Source organism: Ambystoma mexicanum, chromosome 2q, assembly GCF_040938575.1.
Source record: "Ambystoma mexicanum isolate Mex_15411 chromosome 2q, UKY_AmexF1_1, whole genome shotgun sequence".
Lineage (NCBI taxonomy): Eukaryota > Metazoa > Chordata > Amphibia > Caudata > Ambystomatidae > Ambystoma > Ambystoma mexicanum.
In genome coordinates, this window is record NC_090924.1 from 985,061,662 (window position 1) to 985,081,650 (window position 19,989).

General features: G+C 45.8%; 1 protein-coding gene across 3 annotated transcripts in view; it reads right to left on the minus strand.

Annotated features, from left to right (window-relative positions):
• Positions 1–19,989, minus strand: part of LANCL2 (LanC like glutathione S-transferase 2) — a 541,821-nt gene that overhangs the window by 420,398 nt on the left and 101,434 nt on the right. For all 3 annotated transcript variants that reach the window (XM_069648293.1, XM_069648295.1, XM_069648292.1), the window contains exon 3: positions 17,485–17,692. In XM_069648293.1, coding sequence (XP_069504394.1) covers positions 17,485–17,692 — 208 coding nt within the window. The remainder of the gene's footprint in view (positions 1–17,484; positions 17,693–19,989) is intronic.

Genomic DNA, 19,989 nt, shown 5'->3' on the forward strand with positions numbered 1-19,989 from the left:
TATTTTAAACATTGCAAGATATTCAAAAATCTCAATGAACACCAGCAGACATTTGGAAGAATGTATTCTTGTGTGCATACTAAATCTGGAGAGAGAAAAAGCCCAAAACAATGTTTATAACAAAACTGGCTGAGCTGTGGATGTCAGCAGCTGAAGTGAAATTGGACTGAAAGACACTAAAATCTAAAATGTTTAAAATAAATGAGTGACCTACTGTTTAGTGGCACATAGTTTGCAACTGTTAAATGCCATAGTTTTGAACTTAGAATCAGCGTTCTAGCTGCATGTGTAAAAATTGCAAGTTTGGTTTGAATGTAGAAAACTGGGAACTAAAGTGACATTTAGCTGAAGCCTGGCTTGAAGAGAGTGAATTCTGCCCGGCAACTACCCCCGACAGGTGTGAAACATGCTCAGCCACTCTTCCCAGGCCTGGCTGCATTCTGCTGCCCCCACCAAAAGGAGATGACACCTCCCTGATTGAATTAGGGGAGGAGCACCTGGGGACTACAGGAAACTAAACAAAGCACTGTCCTTGGCCCAGGCAAATGTTAAATTAGGGGGGTCGTAAATGGCTTCCTCTTGGAAGGAATCGGGGAGGGGCACTGCATCTGTTAGCCAGCTGAGCTTGGGGGAAGTGGATAAACCAGAAATTCCACCATGTGCTTTGGAAAACCACACCCCTTTGGTGCCAGAGCATAATTTAAAAAAGATGGATAATTCATAGTGCGGACTTGTAAAAATTATATAAATAACATCATCATTCTTGTGATTTTTCTGTGCACATTTTAAGAGGTGTTAGGACCCTGTGGTATGTTCTTGGGGATAGTAGCAGAAAAAAGGTTGTTACTCCAAATGTATGCATGTTAAAAATCTGACACTTTATCATCTGAAAACCACATCCCTGGTGCTCATATGTGTAAAATCTGGAAAGGTTTAGAGGTCGTTATCTGGATGAAAAGGGCAGAATTCTGTCATAAGTGGACACAACATCTTACAAAGACAGGGATCGGATGGTTTGGTGCTACAGAAAATATGTTAACTGGACATATAATATTAGAAAAATGGTACATAGATAAATATGTATTTGTATCAGAAATAGATTTGTGTGCAATTTGACAAGGGGAGGATCCTCTGACCATAAACCTACCTCATCACTCTGACTCACAACCCAGTTCCCCCAATCAAGGGAGAGAGGAGGAACTGGCCAATGATAAGTTGAGAGGGTTGGGCATAGAAGATGAGCCGACCCTCCCACTTTCTAAACACATAAAAGGAGACTGTGCAGGACAGGTAGGGGCATTCACTTCCCACTTCAAGCTGATTTCTTGCGGAGCGTTTTGCCAGAAGACACCAGATCCAGCACTTAGACTTCAGATCCAGACAGATACCAGAACTTTGAATTCAGACTTCAGAATTTGTCAGCAGGCCTCAAAATCTTTTGCAAACTGATTCACCCCAGACTTCCAAGGGGCACATCAGAGTAAAACAGCTGGGCTGAGCTGTTTGATTCTGGCCTAAAACCCTGTGCCAGAAACACCCAGAAAGCAGAACTGTACCCGGAACCAGAGACCAGACCGCTGTGCAGTGACAAGAACTTTTGCCAGAACCAGAGATCCAGACCGCTGTGGAGTGCCGCCAGCAGAGCTGACCCAGATCGCTGCGAGCAGAACCAGGCAGAGACCGTCCGTGGCGAGGGAACCGCAGTCCAATCCTGATCCGATCCGTGGCGAAGTCGCATTCCTGTCCAAAATATAGTGCGAGTACCGCCAGAACTGTGCAGAACCCAATCTCTTAGTTTAAAATAATCTAAAATAATCTAATTCAAACTATTTTAACCTATTGAGAACTGCATCCTAGAAATCTTGTGTTCCTTCTGTGATCTCAAACCTGAAAACTGAAATTTAATCTTGAAGCTAAGATTCTGGGCTTTCCAACGAACCCAGAACTGACTTTCTATTCATTATACTTTTTCCGTAATCGAGGTTGACGCACTCGGAAAAATTGCCGCCAATTGCGATTTGGCTCAATTTCTTCACTTGGCAAAATAGCAGCTCCTTGCTTTCCTTTGCTGAAATTCGTTTGTCACCTGACAATCATTCATAGAGCTTTGCTAAAGTGATCCTGAACTAATTTAAAGTAGCTATCACTCACCTTGAACCTCTAGAGGGAATTAAAATAATTTTTAGCATATTTTCCCTTCTTTGCATACCACCTTTAAAGTACTTTCCCTGCGTTTAAAATCATCCCTGTTGATCTAAGCTTACTAGGGGGAAACTGAATTGGGATTGTACTGTGATTGTATTCCTGAAGAACTGTGTGTGTCACTTCCACCTCCTTACATTGCATAGAGGGGGGGGGGGGTGAATTGCCAAAAGGGAAAAAGTGATTATATTATGTTTTGCTGAAATCATATCAAGTTTATTCCTGTGTTGCTTCTTTTCCACCTTGCATTTCCTTGTACCATATAAAGCATTCTCAGCTACCTTATCCTCTATACTACTCCTAAGTAATTACCCAGTGTGCTAGTATCACATCATCCATTGGTGATCACTCACTGTCATATGGCTAAGTGTGATATCAATTATTAATTTATTATAAAAGTGCAATATATATATATATATATATATATTGTTTAATTCTCAAATAAACCTTTTAAATTTGCAAAACCAACTTACTTCTTGGGTCAGGGGGATTCTAAGAGAGGGGTGTTATATAAAGGTTGTCATCCAGAGTACACGAACTGGACATAAAAATATATAAATAAGGGCTTCCCTTGAGCAATCCCAGACAAGGCACTGACTTAGTGGGACTGCTTGATTGGAGTCATTAACAAATCACTGCATGCAGCACTAGCACACTTTTTTTCCCTTGCTATTAAACACATATATCAGCCACTGGGACCACGCTAGATAATGTCTCATTAATGGCACCATTTCAGCAGTTTTTGCAAGTCTAAGTAACAATGACTTAAACCCATCTATTAACTTCCCTTGAGACCCTGATCATATGCAGTACGTGAATCGCAGCAAATCCTCACTACTCTTCTTTTCGCCTGGTTCCAGCCATTATACCAGGTATTATAACTTTTTAACCTTTTATGAAATCGCTCTATTGCAACTAGATACATTCCACAGACATTAAAGGTAATAAATTACCCACTTTCTTCTAGACAACAAAGAACTACTCAAACCCTTGCCAGTATCAAGCACTGCAGCCATCCATTTATTTGAGTTTAAAAGACAAATTCAAGGTAGATCCTTGTTTTGCAGCCACCCATTTTTAATCACTAACCGCTTGGTCATTCACCAGTAACACACGCCATGTCATCTATTTCTACAGGTACTGTCTGGTACCCGATCCTCAAACATCCTCGTCCTGATGACAGTTCGATCCCTTCAGGCAAACTGAGAAGACACAACACCTGCTGAGGGTCATGTTTTTACTGAACCAGAAACACCAACTACAAAATTTGTCGACAATAATGGCTTACTATTATCCTTAAGTAGTACAGACATTTTTTGCACAAAGTGTATTGTTACTAACCCTCACTACAATGCATAGTTTAACATATCATTGTATATGTTTGCCCTCATGGGCTCATGTATGTCTTTTTAAGGCCCAGTGTGATTAAGTGGCCTACCAACCTTTAGATGTGTGTTCTAAAATAAATATTATATACACCTTGCTCTTTCCCTGACCATGGCTCGTGACTAGTATTTGTTAAACCTAGTCCTTTGCTGCAACCCTTACCCGTGTCTTTAAACAGGGGTAGCTTCTGACTCCTCTTCTCTCTCTCTTATGGAATATAGCGTGTATAATGTAAAAAGGTTTCTTTCTCCTGTATACAAAAGTCAGATAATTGGCATGATCCAAGATGGTGATGCTTGTTACCCAATGTCATTGCAGGAGGGGAAGAAGAGTAGACACTAGGGAAAGACAATTCACCTTTCTTTGATCATAGAGGTGAATATATGAAGCCAGCCTCGACTAAGACATGTTTATGTGTTGAAGCCACTAGAGTTTGACGAAACACATTACTTTCTCTGCCTTTTTACCGTGTGGAATTCCTTTACATTAGAGATTTTGTGTACCACTATTGGTTTTGCCGTTTCCATTATTTGCAGGAGCACGGTTCAGTTGCTCAACTCATAGGAAGCGCAGTTATTGGCCGGCTTATAACCTTAGCGCTGTTCAACGAAATTGCACACAGCTTTGCAAACAACGAATATGGCCACCTCTGAATGATTCTGCAAAGTTTTGTGCGGTCTCGACAAGGAGGGGCAAAGTTATAGGGGGATGTCCCAAAATGTTTAGAATTCGGTTAGACATGAATGGAAAACATGTATTTATTTATTGTGTTATGATCAAACATTGATCTTTCCCAAATTTAAATGTTTTCATTTTTATACAATGTAAACCAAAATACAATTACAATAGATTATACATTAACATTTACATAATCTAGCTGCATCCTAACAATCTCGGTAGTAAAAACACTTATTTTCCCACATTTTTTCTTTCCCACATGTCACCAGTAGCCATAAATACACATCTCATAAAGAAACAACTCAAGTATTTAGTTCTCATTTCTGTCACTCCTGTACAGGTTACCATGATGTGCTTCAAAGTCTCTGTACCTTCTACTTGGCAGTATCCACATTTCTCCTCTGTTAAACACAGTATTAGAAGATCTAGCTGATAAAACTTCACCAGTTGGTAGAAGATTTCAACGAAATCTTAGAAATTGTTCACGATAAAAAGGAGTTGGATATTGCTCAAGATACTTTGGCAGTATTCCTGACGGTTTGTCTAATCGTGAAAAGGTAGAATGTAAATGATAATTCCTGACCTTGGCAATAGTGTCAATCCGATATTTTTCTTGAAGACTATGTTTTACCCTTACGTCTTCGTGTGATTTCCCACAGGCAAAGAGAATCAACTCCACCAATTGTTCTATCTTTAACATGAATTTATTTGACTTCAAACTCAATACTATCAGCACATCTTCATATAAGGTATATTTTGTTGCCTTCCTGCTTGCTGCTGTTTTTCTAACTTAAGGATCCCTCCATCCTCTTTTCCTTTGCCTATGGGGAGGAGGTGCAAGTGGATCTAGATCATCTGGCCTAACACCCGCCCACCTTCTTAGCCCTGCCTCTTCCTTCCTGCTCTTAACTATTAGATCAAGGGCGTCTCTCTCGCCTGGGCGTCTGCAGTGAAGGGCAGACAAAGAAAAGGGAAATTCTTGTTTGGACCAGGAGGACCCAGGGCCTGAGCACCTGCTCAGACAGCAGGTAAGCATGCACCAACATGTGTTACCCACTCTGTCCCCACAGGCCATCCCCACCCACTCTGGTCCCCCTGTGATGTTCCCTTGTGCCCACCTTTCTCGCACACAGGTGTTGCCTGTTTTGCTCGATTCTTCTACCCTGCTGCCCCTAAACCTCCTCTAGCCTACTTCTGAAGGAGTCTGTTCTGATACATTCTGGTTTCACCATCACCGTCTTGTGGCCAATGCTAGATTTTACTTTAAAGGACTTCATTGATTCATGGTGCGTCACCCTTTCTCAACTCTCATGCTGGACTTCCTTTGCATATTGTACTCATGGTGGCCCTGAATCATGCTGTTCCCATCTTCATCTTGTATCCTGGCTTGCAACATTATGTGTTACTACTGACTTCTGCAATTGTATTCGCTCTCCACTCTTGCTTCTTCACTCTTTTTGACTGCTTACTCTCTGTTCTCTCCTCCTTCCCTTCCCCCTTTTCCTATCTCCTCTCTTTACTTTCTTCTATGCACTTACTCTATCAGACTTGTCCCTGGACCTAATATGATAGCAACCTTGTCTGTTTCCTCCACCCTCCCATTAGTGTTTTTTTCCTCCCACCCCCCTCCAGCACTATCTGAAATGTCGTCAGGCCTAGTATGATAGACGCTTGTTTTGTTCCCCCCTCCCTTTCTGCATCCCTCTCCCTCAACTTTTGTTTTCTCCGGCTCCACCAGAGATGTCGTCAGGCCTAGTACGGTAGTCGCCTTTCTGTTTCCATTTCCTTCCCACTCTCTCCCTCCCTTCTTTATCTATGTCATAGCTCTTGCACTATCTGAAATATCATCAGGCCGAGTACGATAGTTAATTTCACATCCTTACTGTTCATGGCCTGTAAGGATGTCATTGTTTTTTCCCCTTGTTCCCTCCCTTACCTTGAAGCGCTTTGAAACACAGTGTGTATGTGCGCTATATAAATAAACTATCATATCATATCATATCATTAGCAAGGCCCTGGAGCAGCTGTCTAAGTACATACCTGGGAGAGATCCTGAAGACCAATGGTGAAAAGAGAGAGGCAGGTTGAACATCGAGAATCTGAGAAACTTTTGAAGGAGTCTTCCCCGGAACAGTTCTTTATTTTTGTTGATTAGCTTAGGGATGGGCAGTTGCGAGTAATGGGTTGAGAGCTCTTGTTTGCCACAAGTTTGGAACATATATGTTAATAGTAGCCTGGAGGTTAAAAGACTCAAAGAAAGTTTGGAACTTTTGTTTTGGGCACCTCATTTGGCACTTTGATTCCGGCTATCTTGTGCACATTCCCATCTGTATATTGTACTGATGTGTGCTATACAAATATATAATAATAATAATAAGACATTGTTTTGTAGATCAGGGAGTCCCAGGAAGGGAAGGGCCTTTAACATTAGGATTTGGACTTGATAATTTAGAACATTAAGCAGACCCTCCAGCTCATAGCGCAAGTGAGGAAATGCTCTACAATAACATCTCATCCATTATGCCAAAAAAAGAGCATGCCAGTCCACAAAGGACATCTGAATAGGCACAACTTATATGTGCCCATTGAGATGGCTTTTTCAGATGGCTTTCTTCCCCTCTTTTTGCATTTGCACAAATTGTGGGGCATTTCTACACATTTAAAAACGAATCCTGAGTTTACAAACAGGGTGCGCTTTTAAAAGTGAAGAAAACTAAGGCAACCCTATGCGCCTGCTTTGAATGGGTGCAGGGGGTTCCACAATGCATGCAGGTTATTTCCTTTTTTTTAAGTATGAAAGCAGAGATATGAACCGCTGCTGTCTCACTTACATTTCTGTTCCTCAAACAGGATAGCAATGCTTTTTTGGGATTGCATTTTATAGTGACAGGCCCTTCAAGGGCCCGTCACTTTGAAATGCGCTGGGGTCCTGTAGAACATTATTGTCGGGAGATTGCTTCCGACCCTAATATATTCATGGCAGCTGACCAGTACATAATTTGCGCTACAGTGCAGCCCTGTGGAGATGCGCAGGTCACCTTTGAGAATGGGGTAACCTGCTCATTTCCAAAAATGCGTTACCTAAAAACAGCATATCCTTTGCTCTATTTTTAGATGCCCCCCCTTTTGAGGATCTGGGCCAAAATCTACATTTTATTCAAACTTAAAATGAAATAGTCACAATAGGAGGGGAAAAGGAGGGAGAGGGATGGGCCAGATGGTGGGTGATGGGCCAGATGGGGAGTGATAGGCAAGAGAGCAGAGAGGAAGCAGTGGGGTAGTCAGACAGAAAAAACGGAGAGCTGCTGGCAAGAAATCAGTGCAGGAGCAAAGGTCCAGAAAGCAGAGGGAGCGTGGACTACAGGGGAGCAGAGGGCTAGAAAGCAGAGCGGGAGTGGTCGGTGGGAAAGAGACAGCGAGCTGCAGATTGGGAGAAAGGATGAGGGAAGTGTGCGATAGGATGGGGGGAAAGATGCCGAAGTAGAAAGAAAGAATGAAGCACAATACACTGCAGGAGGGATTGGTGAGTGTCAGGTGTGAGTTTTGAGTATGTTTTGGAATGTTGCTTGGACTGGGGAGTGTGAGTCATGATTTGGCAGTATGACAGAGCACATGAGAATGCGCACAACAGAGGAAGAGGTTTGGGAGTGTAAGTTGTGATGGGGAATTGGTGAGTGTGAGGGGTGCTGGCGAGAGCGCTGCATGGGTGTTTTGGGGGAATGGAGAACATAGAAGGGGAATAGTTCCACCATTACAACTGATAATGATCTATGAACTTGATGATAGTTAATATTAAATAGACGTGCACATTAAACCAAAAAAGTAGAGCAAAGCAAATACTGTTCAGTGAAGACAGGAACCTCTGGAACTCTTCCTTTTAAATTGATGTAAAAGATACAAATAATTGCAACCTGCCTCTATTGTAGCCTTGCACACTGCCTCTTTCCTGCACTGGGTCATTCTCACACCCTCCTGCCAAAATATGTGCTGCAAAAATGCTGCAATAAATACAATTATGTGCTGCAAAATGAGCATTTTTATGCCACACAATTTTCGATTTCCTGCCGCAATATCATGGAAGGTCTGATATTATGAACCAGCGTGGCCTCCTTGATTGCCTTATTTCTGAAGGGGTCATCACACTCAATGTGTTTCTCTGTGTTCACAGGTTTCTTCTGTTGGATGGCAATCATGTCATAATATGTATGATGTTTGTTTAGTATGTAACAGTGATAGTTGTTTATGTGCTTTTCTAATTACTATGTTTTCCATTTTACTCCAGGGATTTGCATAATTATGCTAAGGTACCACTTCAGAGTCATATTTGGGCAGTGTGACAAATCTGGTCTATTCGTCCCTTCTCCCAAGATGGGAGCCAACCCCTTTGTAGCTAGGGAGACCAGCCCACAAACCCTGCCTAGGGTTCTGGGAAAGTGGGACCTCACTGGGCTTGACTCTCCTCTGGGGGACAAGGACTTCCATTCCTGTAAGGAATTAAATGCCCAAAGTACATGGTCTGACTACAGGGGAATTGGAAAGACTGTTTTTACCTCTGTTTGGGACTCTCCAAATAGTGCCATTTCTTCAATCTCTTTGGCTTCAGGTAATGCTGGATCTCACCTGAACTACACAGTCAAAGAGGAGCGACACAACGCTTTTGTTTGTGTTGACGTACACAAAATAGCGAGGAACTTGGAATGAAAAGGGGAGAATCCTAAGCAGAGGCGAGCCGCTGACAGGAGGACATCCTTGAGACCTCAGAGCCGGAGGGAGCGTAAGGAGCAAGCTCCTCGCTAGCAAGATGCCAAAAGGCTTGCATCCTAGATGGCAACAAAACCGAAGTTGAGAGAAAGATGGAGGCAGTGAAGAGATTGTCTCGTCTGGTGGCGTGACCACACAGAAGCTGTGGTGGGCCTAGGGCTTGGTAACAGATGCCGACACCAGACTGCAGCAGAGAGATCAGATCCCCAATCTCCACAAGAGAAGCGCACCAGCTACCGAGTAAGGCTGAGCAAGGGAAGCAAATGCCCTCGAAGAGGTAACACTGCTAAGAGGAGCGAAAAGCTGTATCCAAGGCTGGGAAAGTCTAAAATGTCACGGGAGCCAGTAAACCCCAAACGGGCAGACGCCCAACCAAGACCCCACTAAAGTAAGACGGCCAAAGGGCTTTGGGCAGACCTGGAAAGAGCAACATTGTTATACAAAGTTGTGAAAGCCTAAAAGATTACCGGAGCCTAAAAAAGCCAAAGGGCTTTGGGGAGACCTGGAAAGAGAGCCCTTGTTAGCCAAGGCTGTTAAAGCCTAAAAGGTTATGGAGCCAGGAAAACCCGAACAGGCAGATGCCCAACCGAGGTCCCGCTAAAGCAGGTCTAATTGAGGACCAAAGGGCTTTGGGGAGACCCGGAAATATAAAGCATATCAAGCAAGACTGGGAACAGAGAGGACCATGAGGGATCACATACCCAAACCAAAGAAAGGAACATTTTCCAACACCAAGTCAGAAATTGAGGCAGTGCATTAAAGAAACGCTTTTTCCACGCAAAGAAAGGAATGTGGCAGAACTGTATTAAGATTTAAGACTGGCTGTTCAAAGCCTGCATAGAGGCTGGAAGACGACATAGTGAGAAATTGAAGCACTTTCAAAACCATCTCTTATAACGAGATTCCAGTAGTTGGGCCGAGCAAGACCCCAGCATAGAGGCTATTGCTCTGGTCCATATTTGTGTTCTGTTTGTCTAAGTGGTAGTGCCAGATAGTACATAGGGTTTGGACTAAGGACTATTTCTTTTGGACATTTTGACAAGCCCCATTAGTTTTAGCTTGATAGGTAGGGAAGTTCACACATAGTGGTACGGCTCCATAGGAGTGTTTCTTATTGTTTAAATAAACACCCTTGAGCATGTCACATCTTAGTCTGACTCCTACTTCTTGTTAACAACAAATTATGTCAGTGTGGGATGTAGGACAGCTGATATAAGTATCCTTTTCCTGCATAGCGATGGACATAGTGGGCCCGCTAGAAACATCTAAGCTGAGCAAAACCTTAGGATAGAGGCGATTGCGCTGGTTCATATTTTTGATCTGTTTTTCTAAGTGGTAGGGCCAGATAGTGCATAGAGTTTGTACTAAGGGCCATTTCTTTTGAACATTTTGACGAGCACCATTAGTTTTAGTTTGTTAGGTAGGGAAGTTCATCATAGCGGTAGGGCCAGATAGGTATTTTTTATTATTTAAATGAGCACAGTTGAACATGTCACATCTTAATCTGACTCCTCCTTCTGGTTCACCACAGCACATGCACTCATTTCGTTTTGGACTTGGTTGATCCCTTTACTTGCATGAAGGTCAAATGGTGGGATACAACCTCTCCTTTAGTGGTTGGAAGTATTCATCATTGCATGCGTGATTTCCACAAGTTACTCTCAAAGACATGTGCCCTTCCACTGCTTTGCATTTTATTATTATTATTATTATTATTATTATTATTATTATTATTATTATTATGGTATTTATTGAGCACAGACCTAGCTTGTGGAAGCAACAGAGCGCTTTACAATCATAGGGGGAAGAACCCAGTGAGGGAAGCAGAGAAAAAAAGGAGCGGGGAGCTAAAAGGGGAGGGTGGGCAATTGGCAGCAAGGGATCAACAAGCAACCTGGAGGGAGACAATGGGGAGCAGATCACCTCTCCATTCCCAATGCACACACTGTCGATATAATGTAAGGTTTGTACATTTTCATCAAACACATCTATTAGTCAACCAAGCACATAGGGAGAATGCCATAGGGATTGAAAATACATGTTAAAAACAAAAACATAAATGTTTTCTAGAAGGCATTACTGAATGGTCGGACAATGAGCGAAAGCAGGTGAGAAATGCAGACAGTATGAGAAATAGCAAAGGTATGATGATTTGGTAGTAGAGCCGATAAAATATATTCTCTTCATGGGGTGCATTTAATGATACTTTAGTATACAATTACATGAATGTTACTAAAATAAATCAATCATTCACATTCTATTCAAACGCCATGGAGCAGGATCATTTCAGTTTACCGGCCCAATTACGAGTATGGCAGCGCAGTTAAAGGTAGCAGTAATTCCAGTATCGCCACTTAGTGCCGCATTACTGCACAGCCATAATACGAGTGGACAGGTGGAAGATCACCCTCCAGCATTAAGCTTTTTGACCAATCCCATCCATTCGTCCTGCACAGTCGTGGAGCGGGTGGTCCCGCCCTGTGCTATCAGTATAGGCGACTACGGGAGATTGCTGATTTTGCAATTTTTCAAAATCGGAAGTTAGGACACAATATAACATACACAAGGCTATAACAGACACACACGTGCAAGTCACTAAATGTAAAACTAGCATAGATTTGAAGTGTTAGAACTGTTTTCCGATGACTAACTACTTAAACAAAGGTGTAAGACCACTTTAGAATTTTATAACTAATTATTATCCCTAAACACAGTAATTTCTGATCCACCATTTGTCAAAGGTGTTTGTGGGTGTTACACCACATACAGGATTAGAAATCAATTTAATGGCTTTCTGCAAGGTACAGCCCACATCACACACAAAGGGGTTGATGATGTCATGCATTCTATTTAAGGAATAGAAGAACAAGTTACTTTCTCACCTGGTAATGTTCTTTCGTTGGGATGTTCCTCCAACGTATTCCACATCTATGACAGTAATGACCACAGCTGTGCTGCCTCGGAAAACTTTTCGGCGTAGGCGTCCTGCGTCGATGACGTTGACACAATGTCCTCGAGGGCCTCCGTCGGGGGTCGATGTCACCGGATGTTATATATAGGACGCACGGCGCCCGTAGCCTCATGTGTAGTTTTTTCCCCAGAACGTGTGGCACCAATCTCCTGCCAGTATGACTACAGAAAGCCTTGCGGAAATGTAAGCTGCAATCGCATAAGAAATTCTGTAGAAGGGCAGGCTGGGAGGGTTCGATGTGGAATACGTCGGAGGAACATCCCATCGAAAGAACGTTACCAGGTAAGAAAGTAACTTGCTCTTCGAGGGGATTGTGTCCTCCGACGTATTCCACATCTATGACAGACTCCCAAAGCAGTACCAACGTCTGGAGGTGGGAAAAAGAATTTAGAATTTTAGAATGCCCAATCAAATTGCTGAATAGAGGACTGCCTTACCAAAGGCAACATCTTGCCCATGGAGGGAGTCCAGGGAATAGTGTCTCACAAAAGTATGGACAGAGGCCCATGTGGCTGCTTCACAAATATTACGAATGGGAACACCACTCTGCAGAGCAGTGGAGGCAGCCACACCCCTAGTAGAATGAGCCCGTAAGCCAACCTGAGGGTCCTTGCCCGCCAAACGGTAACATTCAGAAATCGTCAAAACGATCCATCTGGACAAGGTCTGCTTGGAAACAGCTTGGCGTAAACGTCTTCCAGCGTATCCAACAAAGAGCTGATCGTCCACTCTGACCCGGGACATCCGTGAGAGATAGAAACTTAAAGCTCTCCTAGGATCCAACCTATGGAGCCTCTCCTCTTCCTTACCAGGATGCGGAGGAGGATAAAACGCCAGAAGAATTACCAACTGGCTCAAATGAAATTCCGACACAACCTTTGGAAGAAAAAAAGGACGAACCCTAAGGACAACCCTGTCCTTATGGAACACAGTGAAAGGTGGCTTGGCGGAAAGTGGCTGCAACTCACTCACTCTGCGTGTGGAAGTAACCGCAACTAAAAATACAGTCTTGAAAGCCAACAGTCTCAGCAGGCAAGAATGCAAGGGCTCAAATGGAGCTCCTATTAAGAACCTTAGAACCAAATTCAAATCCCATCCCGGCACCTGAAAAGGCGACGGTAGAAACACATTAGTTAGCCCTTTAAGAAACTGAGAAATCAAAGGAATCTTAAAATAAGAACACTCCTCGGACGAGCGCTTAAATATTGACAGCGCCGCCACGTAACCCTTAATGGTACCCACTTGCAGGCCCTTGTGGGCTAACGAAAGCAATAAAGAAAGAACCAAAGGAATGGAACATTGGAAAGGATCCACATTCTGTACCCTGCATCAGTTGCAGAACTTTCTCCAATGGCAACGGTACAGGGATTTTGGTGCTCTGCCTGCTCAGAGCGTCCGCCGCCGCGTTTTCGTCTCTGGCCAGATGAACTGCCGAGATCGAAATTTCCTACTGGATGGCCCAGAACCAGAGCTGCATCGCCTCCCTGCACAGTGGATGTGACCCTGCACCCCCCCCTTTTTGTTGAGGTAGTGCATGGCCACTGTATTGTCCGTCATAATCAGGACATTCTTCCCCCGCACAGATGGCAGAAAAGCCTTCATGGCTAGCCTGACAGTCCGCATCTCTAACAGATTGATGTGGAGTCTGGACTCCTACAGAGACCAACGGCCGTTGGCCGTCAACTCGTTGGCATGAGCTCCCCACCCCATGAAGGATGCGTCCGTCACGATCATCACCTCCAGCCACGGTTGCCAAAATGGAGCCCCTTTCAACAGATTTACTTTGACGGCCCACCACAGAAGGTCCTGGGCGACCGAGGGCGGAATCTGAACAGGATCCGACATCCTGCCGGAGAACTGTGACCACTGCATCTTGAGTGCCCATTGCAGAGATCTCATCCACAGCCTGGCCTCTGGCACGAGTAAAATGCAGGATGCCATGAGGCCGAGCAATCTCAAGCACTCGAACGCCGGGAGACTCTGGGCATGTTGAAACTTGTCCACCATCTGCAGAATGTGATGAGCCCTCACCTAGGGAGGCGAACACTGCCCCAGGGATGTGTCGAGCACTACTGCGATGTATTGGAGCCACTGGGTAAGTGTCACATGAGAGTTCTTTAAGTTGAGGGAGAAGCCCAGCTTGTGAAGGGAGTGGCAGGTGACGTACAGATGATCCAGGACTTGCTCGGGAGAGCGTGCCCTGATCAATCAATCGTCCAGATAGGGGTAGATGTGAATCCCTCCTTTCCTGAGATGCGCTGCCACCACCACCATCAGCTTGGTGAAGACCCTCGGGGCAGAGGTCAATCCGAACGGCAGGACTCGAAACTGAAAATGCGAGTCGCCAACCGCGAACCTCAGGTACTTCCTGTGCTTGAGATGAATTGGCACATGAAAGTAAGCATCCTTGAGGTCGACAGACACCAACCAATCCTGAAGTTGAACGGCCTGGAGGACTTGAGAAAGAGTAACCATCTTGAACTTGTCCTTTCTGAGGAGCTTGTTCAAACCACGCAAGTCCATGATGGGTCTCAATCCTCCGTCTTTTTTCTGGATCAAAAACTATGGGGAATACCATCCCTTGTTCCTCTCCGCTACAGGCACCAGTTCTATGGCGCCTTTCTCCAGCAGGGATAAGATTTCCTGCGCAAGGAGCGAATCCGGACGCTTCAAAGAGAGCTTCCCCGGTGGATTGTCATGAGGCCTCTGCCGGAAAGAAAGACAGTAGCCGTGGGCTATGATCTCCAGAACCCACACATCTGAAGTAATGGCACACCATTCTACAAGATGCTGCGGCAGCTTTCCCCCAACCGGCGAACCATGGGCCATGGCCTCATGACTGAGCGGAAGCGGCGGCAGCAGTGCCTGAGGGCAAGGAGGCAACTGCCCGAGTGGCTTTGGCACCTCGAGTACCTTGTTTTCCACCTCTGGTACTCCTACATTGGCCCCTTTGACTGGCAGCTCCTCTCGATCTACCAAAGGAAGAGTAGTATCGAAAGGAACCTCCCCTCCATTGCCGTCCCCTAGGACGAAAAGGCAGAGGTTGACGTACTGCAGCGCTCAATGACTTTACTGCAGCTTTGAAACCTCTCAAGGCTCTAGTCAGCCTTGCTGCCAAAAAGATGGACACCATCAAAGGGCATGTTGAGAAGCCGGGACTGTACATCAGGAGCCAACTGCGACTTCCGCAACCACGCAAACCTGTACATCAAGGTGCTCGCTGCCATGGACCGGCTGACACAGTCTGCCATGTCCAGACCCGACTGAACGGATTCAAACATGGCATCCTTGCCATCTTGAACGAGGACTAGAAAACCATCCCGTTCCTCCCCTTCGGGAATATGTTCAGCCGCCAAAGATGCACAATTCCACAGAGTGTGAGTGAATCTTGCCAAGGCACAAACGGAGTTGGCTGCCTTTAAAGCCATACCCCCAGAGAAAAATACTTTCTTCGCCCAACCATCAAAGCGCTTGTTGTCCCTATCAGGAGGGATGGTAGGCTACGCAGCCTGCTTCGCTGGGGCCGTAGCCGCCTGCACTACCAAACTCTCTGGAGTGGTGTGCGTAGACAAGTAGCAAGTGTCACCACTGGCTGGACGGTATTTTTTCGGAAGCGACTTATTCACTGCCGGGAGGCTCTCCAGAGCAGTCCAAGCCGCCGCCACCCTTCTTTGTAAGGTCATATGAAATGGCAACACCGGGTCAGTGGGTGGACCTTGGTCCAATATATCTGTCAGGCCATCCTGCAGAAAATCCACAGGTGGAGCAGACCACCCCAAATACTCAGTCACCCTCGACATGAGACGCCTGTACGAGGACTCGGCATGTGTACCAGGCTCAGGCCTGCCAAACTCAACCTTCGGAGAGGTGTCCAGACCACTGGTGTCATGTAAGGACTGACGTAGGTCTTCCATGTGGCTGTGACCAGACAAAAGGTCATCAGGAACCTCAGGAGCACAACCCCCTCCTCATCCGACCCTTCTTCCACCTCTTAAATGTAGTCCAAAGGCTGGAATAAATCAAGCCTGGGGGGGTGGCCAGAAAACGGCTCAAAGACAGGCCTCACTGGCTTACTAAGGGCCTTTCTCAGAGTTTCCAAAGCCCTCCGGGGCACCTCTGGTAAATCCTCCTCAAAAGGCGTTGAGGATGCCGATGGAATTGGCGTCAACGTCGACCGAGGCGCCGACGACTTCGACAACGGTTTCGAGGCCGGAGCCCCGAGCGTGTCCTTCGACGGCCTTGGCGCCGATGGCGTCAATGACTTCCTCGGAGCCAGAGCCGAGAGAGAGAGTCCCTCGACGGACATGGCGCAGACGGCGTCGATGCCTTCTTAGAAGGCCTCACAGGCTCAGACGGTCTTGACGGCATTGAGGACCGGGACCTGGACCTGGCATGGCAATGGCGATCAACCTTGTCCGATCGGGACCTCGACGGCTCCCGATGATCGCGCTGACCGACCGAGCCCGAAGGTGTGCGAGTGTGCGAGCGGTGGCTCTAGCTCGTTCCTTGCCGGCTTCTCTCGAAGGCACGGACGGAATGGTGCCCTGCGATTTGAAAATCACCATCATGTCCTGGCAGAATGCGTCCCATTCCGCCGGCGAGGAATGGTTGGTGGAACAAGCTGCCAGTCGTCTGGCGGAGTCCTCTGACGAGGATGGGGAAGTCGACCGGTGACGGCGCTTCCGAGAATGCCTAGAAGAGGCAGAGGAATGGCGGGAACCACTCCAAGATCGAGACCCCCTGGACTTATACCGACGCGGAGAGTCGCCCATCGAGTCGTCGGTCGAAAGCCCAGCAGATTTCGACTTACGGGGTTTAGAAACCCTACTTACCGATAATTTCTTCTTCCGCTCCCGCTAGGCCTTCGACGTCAGGGACTGGCAGTCATCGCAATGATCGGTGGTGTGGCTTTCGCCCAGGCACCAGAGACAGACGTCGTGCGAGTCCGTAATGGACATTTTGGAACCACAGTCCCGACACTTTTTGAAGCCCGACTTCGGGGTAGAAGAAGAGGAAGACATTTTCACAAATTGAAGTCGAAGAACTGAGGCTATGGGCGCCGGGCGTCCTATATATAACATCCGATGATGTCGACCCTCGGCGGAGGCCCTGGAGAACAGCGTGTCGACGTCATCGACGCAGGACGCCTAAGCCGAAAATATTTCCGAAGCTGCACAGCTGTGGTCATTACTGTCATAGATGTGGAATACGTCAGAGGACACAATCCCCTCTAAACAGTTTTACCAATGCCTTCCTCGCACAGGGGAATGATGCAAATGGTTGAATTCGACACAAAAAAAAGAGAACTTTAAAAGCACATTTGCTAATTCAACTAACTATCTTACTATTTCTACATATTTTGAAAGCTATATTATGAATACATGACATAGTACTTTGTTTAAAATAGCTTCCCTTTACAAACTGTACTACATAAAGAAAGGTTCTATATGTACACTAGTCAAGATAAACACGTTTTAGATACTTACTTTGCAATGCAGTCTTTAGATTCGTTTTCGTTCTCCAATTTGTGGTGCACTACTGCTCCTACGGCCAATGGTCCAGCATCACCACAAAGGAAAGTGATTCGACGTCCATTCAAGTTCCGAAGAATTCTCTTTGCATAGTCCAAGCCTCGCTGCAGGTAGGAGTAGTCTTGTGTATTGCTGTACAGGTGAAGGTATAGTAAAGCTATGCCTGGAAAGTTTTAACAAAAGAAAAGAAGTCAAGAAATTTCTGTATTTTTAACATTCATAAAAATCAGAATTTTAACTAAGAGAATTTGTTTATTTGCTTAATAGGATGCTCTGGATTCAGAGTGAACCAGGGATACAGGAGAATACATTGTATAGACTCCAAAATAAAAACAGTTCAAGAAATGTAATGAAAACGGGTCTTTTGATAAAGAGGCTCACAAAATGCAGACTTTAGAGAAAGCTCCAGATTATCAAATAGCTCACAACAATGAGTTGTTTGATATGCTACTATAACATTATAGAAAACATACAATACTCCAACCAATTAATGAGAGGCGACGACCAAGTCTTATGCCTCCCCATCTTGGTCAAGCATAGAACAAAAAACAATACAAGACATTCATTGTAATTAACACTAACTGTCAGTGCTTTAAGTGGGCCGGGGTCAGCCGGGGCCCCCCGTTCCTGCCACAACACAGCGGGACACATTATCCTGCCACGGCCGCGACAGGAGATGCGCCCACCATTTTCAAGTCAGGCAAGCAGACAGAAGTGCCAGCCAGCCATAGCGTCGATCAAACTGGAAGTTACTGTTTGAGCGACGTTGTGGCTGGCTGGCACTTCTGTCAGTCACTGTAACTTCCTCTTGTGACCCCTCGCGCAAGGGGACACAAGAGGCGGTTACTGTCCTTTTGTTTACCCACTCCCTCCTCAGGTCACTGAGGCATCTTTGACCCTCGGCAAATCTGGGGACTCTTTGCCATATTTCTATGTTTATAAAAGATGGCTTGAAAAGTACACAATTCAATCCATCTTTCATAAAGCTTTGCTGAGGGACAAAGATGCCTCAGGCTTTGTCTATCATCAAAGCTTTATAAAAAGATGGATTGAATTGTGTACTTTTCAAGTCATCTTTTATAAATGTAAACCTGTATTCCTTGTGGGCTTATACAAATGAATGAGCATGTTGTACCTGTTGACAGGCATTGTGGTTTTCATGTACCCTTTCATTTTTTTCTGCTGTCATTTCATTTTTCACACCCCCAGTGCGAGGCTGCTTTTTCTGACTACATGGTATGATCCACCAGCAGGGGGAGCAAGCCATGCTATGAGATTTCACCTCAGCGACGGCGGGAGCTCCCCTGCTGGCGAACCTTAGTGGGAGGTCCCTGGGGAGAATAAGAGACCGGAGGAAAGCCGCGATGGAGGAGAGGACCAGGAGAGGACTGGGAGGGCAGGAGAGGGAGAGACGAGGGGACTGGGAGACCGGTGACACTTTCCCTGAAGAGAAAGAACCAGGAGGTCCTCATCGGCGGTGCAATCTCCAGGACGGCCGCTCAGTCTAGTACTCGAGTACTCGAGCAGTGCCGGGGACATAAGTAGGGAGAAAGTTTAGCTGGTGTTGTCCCACGTAAGCCGGGCTGGCTGTGAGGGACAGGCTCAGGCCTCCCTTTCCCCCAGTCGGGGTGCTGCTGAGGTAGGAGTGGAAAAAACTATCGGGGAAGGAGCGCATTAGGCAGCGTGTTCTGTTTAATCGGCACACATGTTGGTGTCACTCGCACTCTCTCTCAAGCAGACGTAACAGATGTGAGGGCAGTGAATGGCCTAAGAGACACGCTGAGGCCTGGTTCAATGGGGTCGTTAGTGCTATGTTACTGAGGTGAATCTCATCCTGTCAGACGTGGGTGCACCTCCAAAGGCTGCTGTGCGACCTGAGTGGTTTAGTGGGTTCCGCTATAACGCATTGACTGCGTATGAGGCAATCTGCCCCATAAGACTTGCTCTTTTCCCTGCACGGGGATAGTGCCGTGTGGAGAGGGGCTAAGGAGAGGTAGAGGAGGAAGGCCAAGACCATTGAGGTTTTGTCTGGTGGCAGGTGTATGCTAAACCCTGCGGTTTATTAAGTTAGGACCATCCCAGTGCCCGTTATGTTCTGGCCACTCTCCCGCAATTTAGTTAGGCAGTGTTGGCCGGATAGGATTGCTCAGTTATGTATGGAGCACATGCCCCTGCGTAAACAAAGGGGAAGTTGATCAGGTACCTCCCGGGTTAGGATAACGGTCTGTGTGCGTCTGTGACCGAAGTGGGGAGAGATTCGGTGGCAGTCTGCCACTACCGGCAGGCATGGAGAATGACAAGGTTAACAATATAACTATTTACTTACCACATGTGATTCAACTTGCTCCCACATACCCATGTGGTACGATATAATTATTTGTTTACCACATGTGACGCCAACTTGTTCCCAGGTGACCCATGTGATATGATATAATTCATTATTTACCACATGTGATTCAA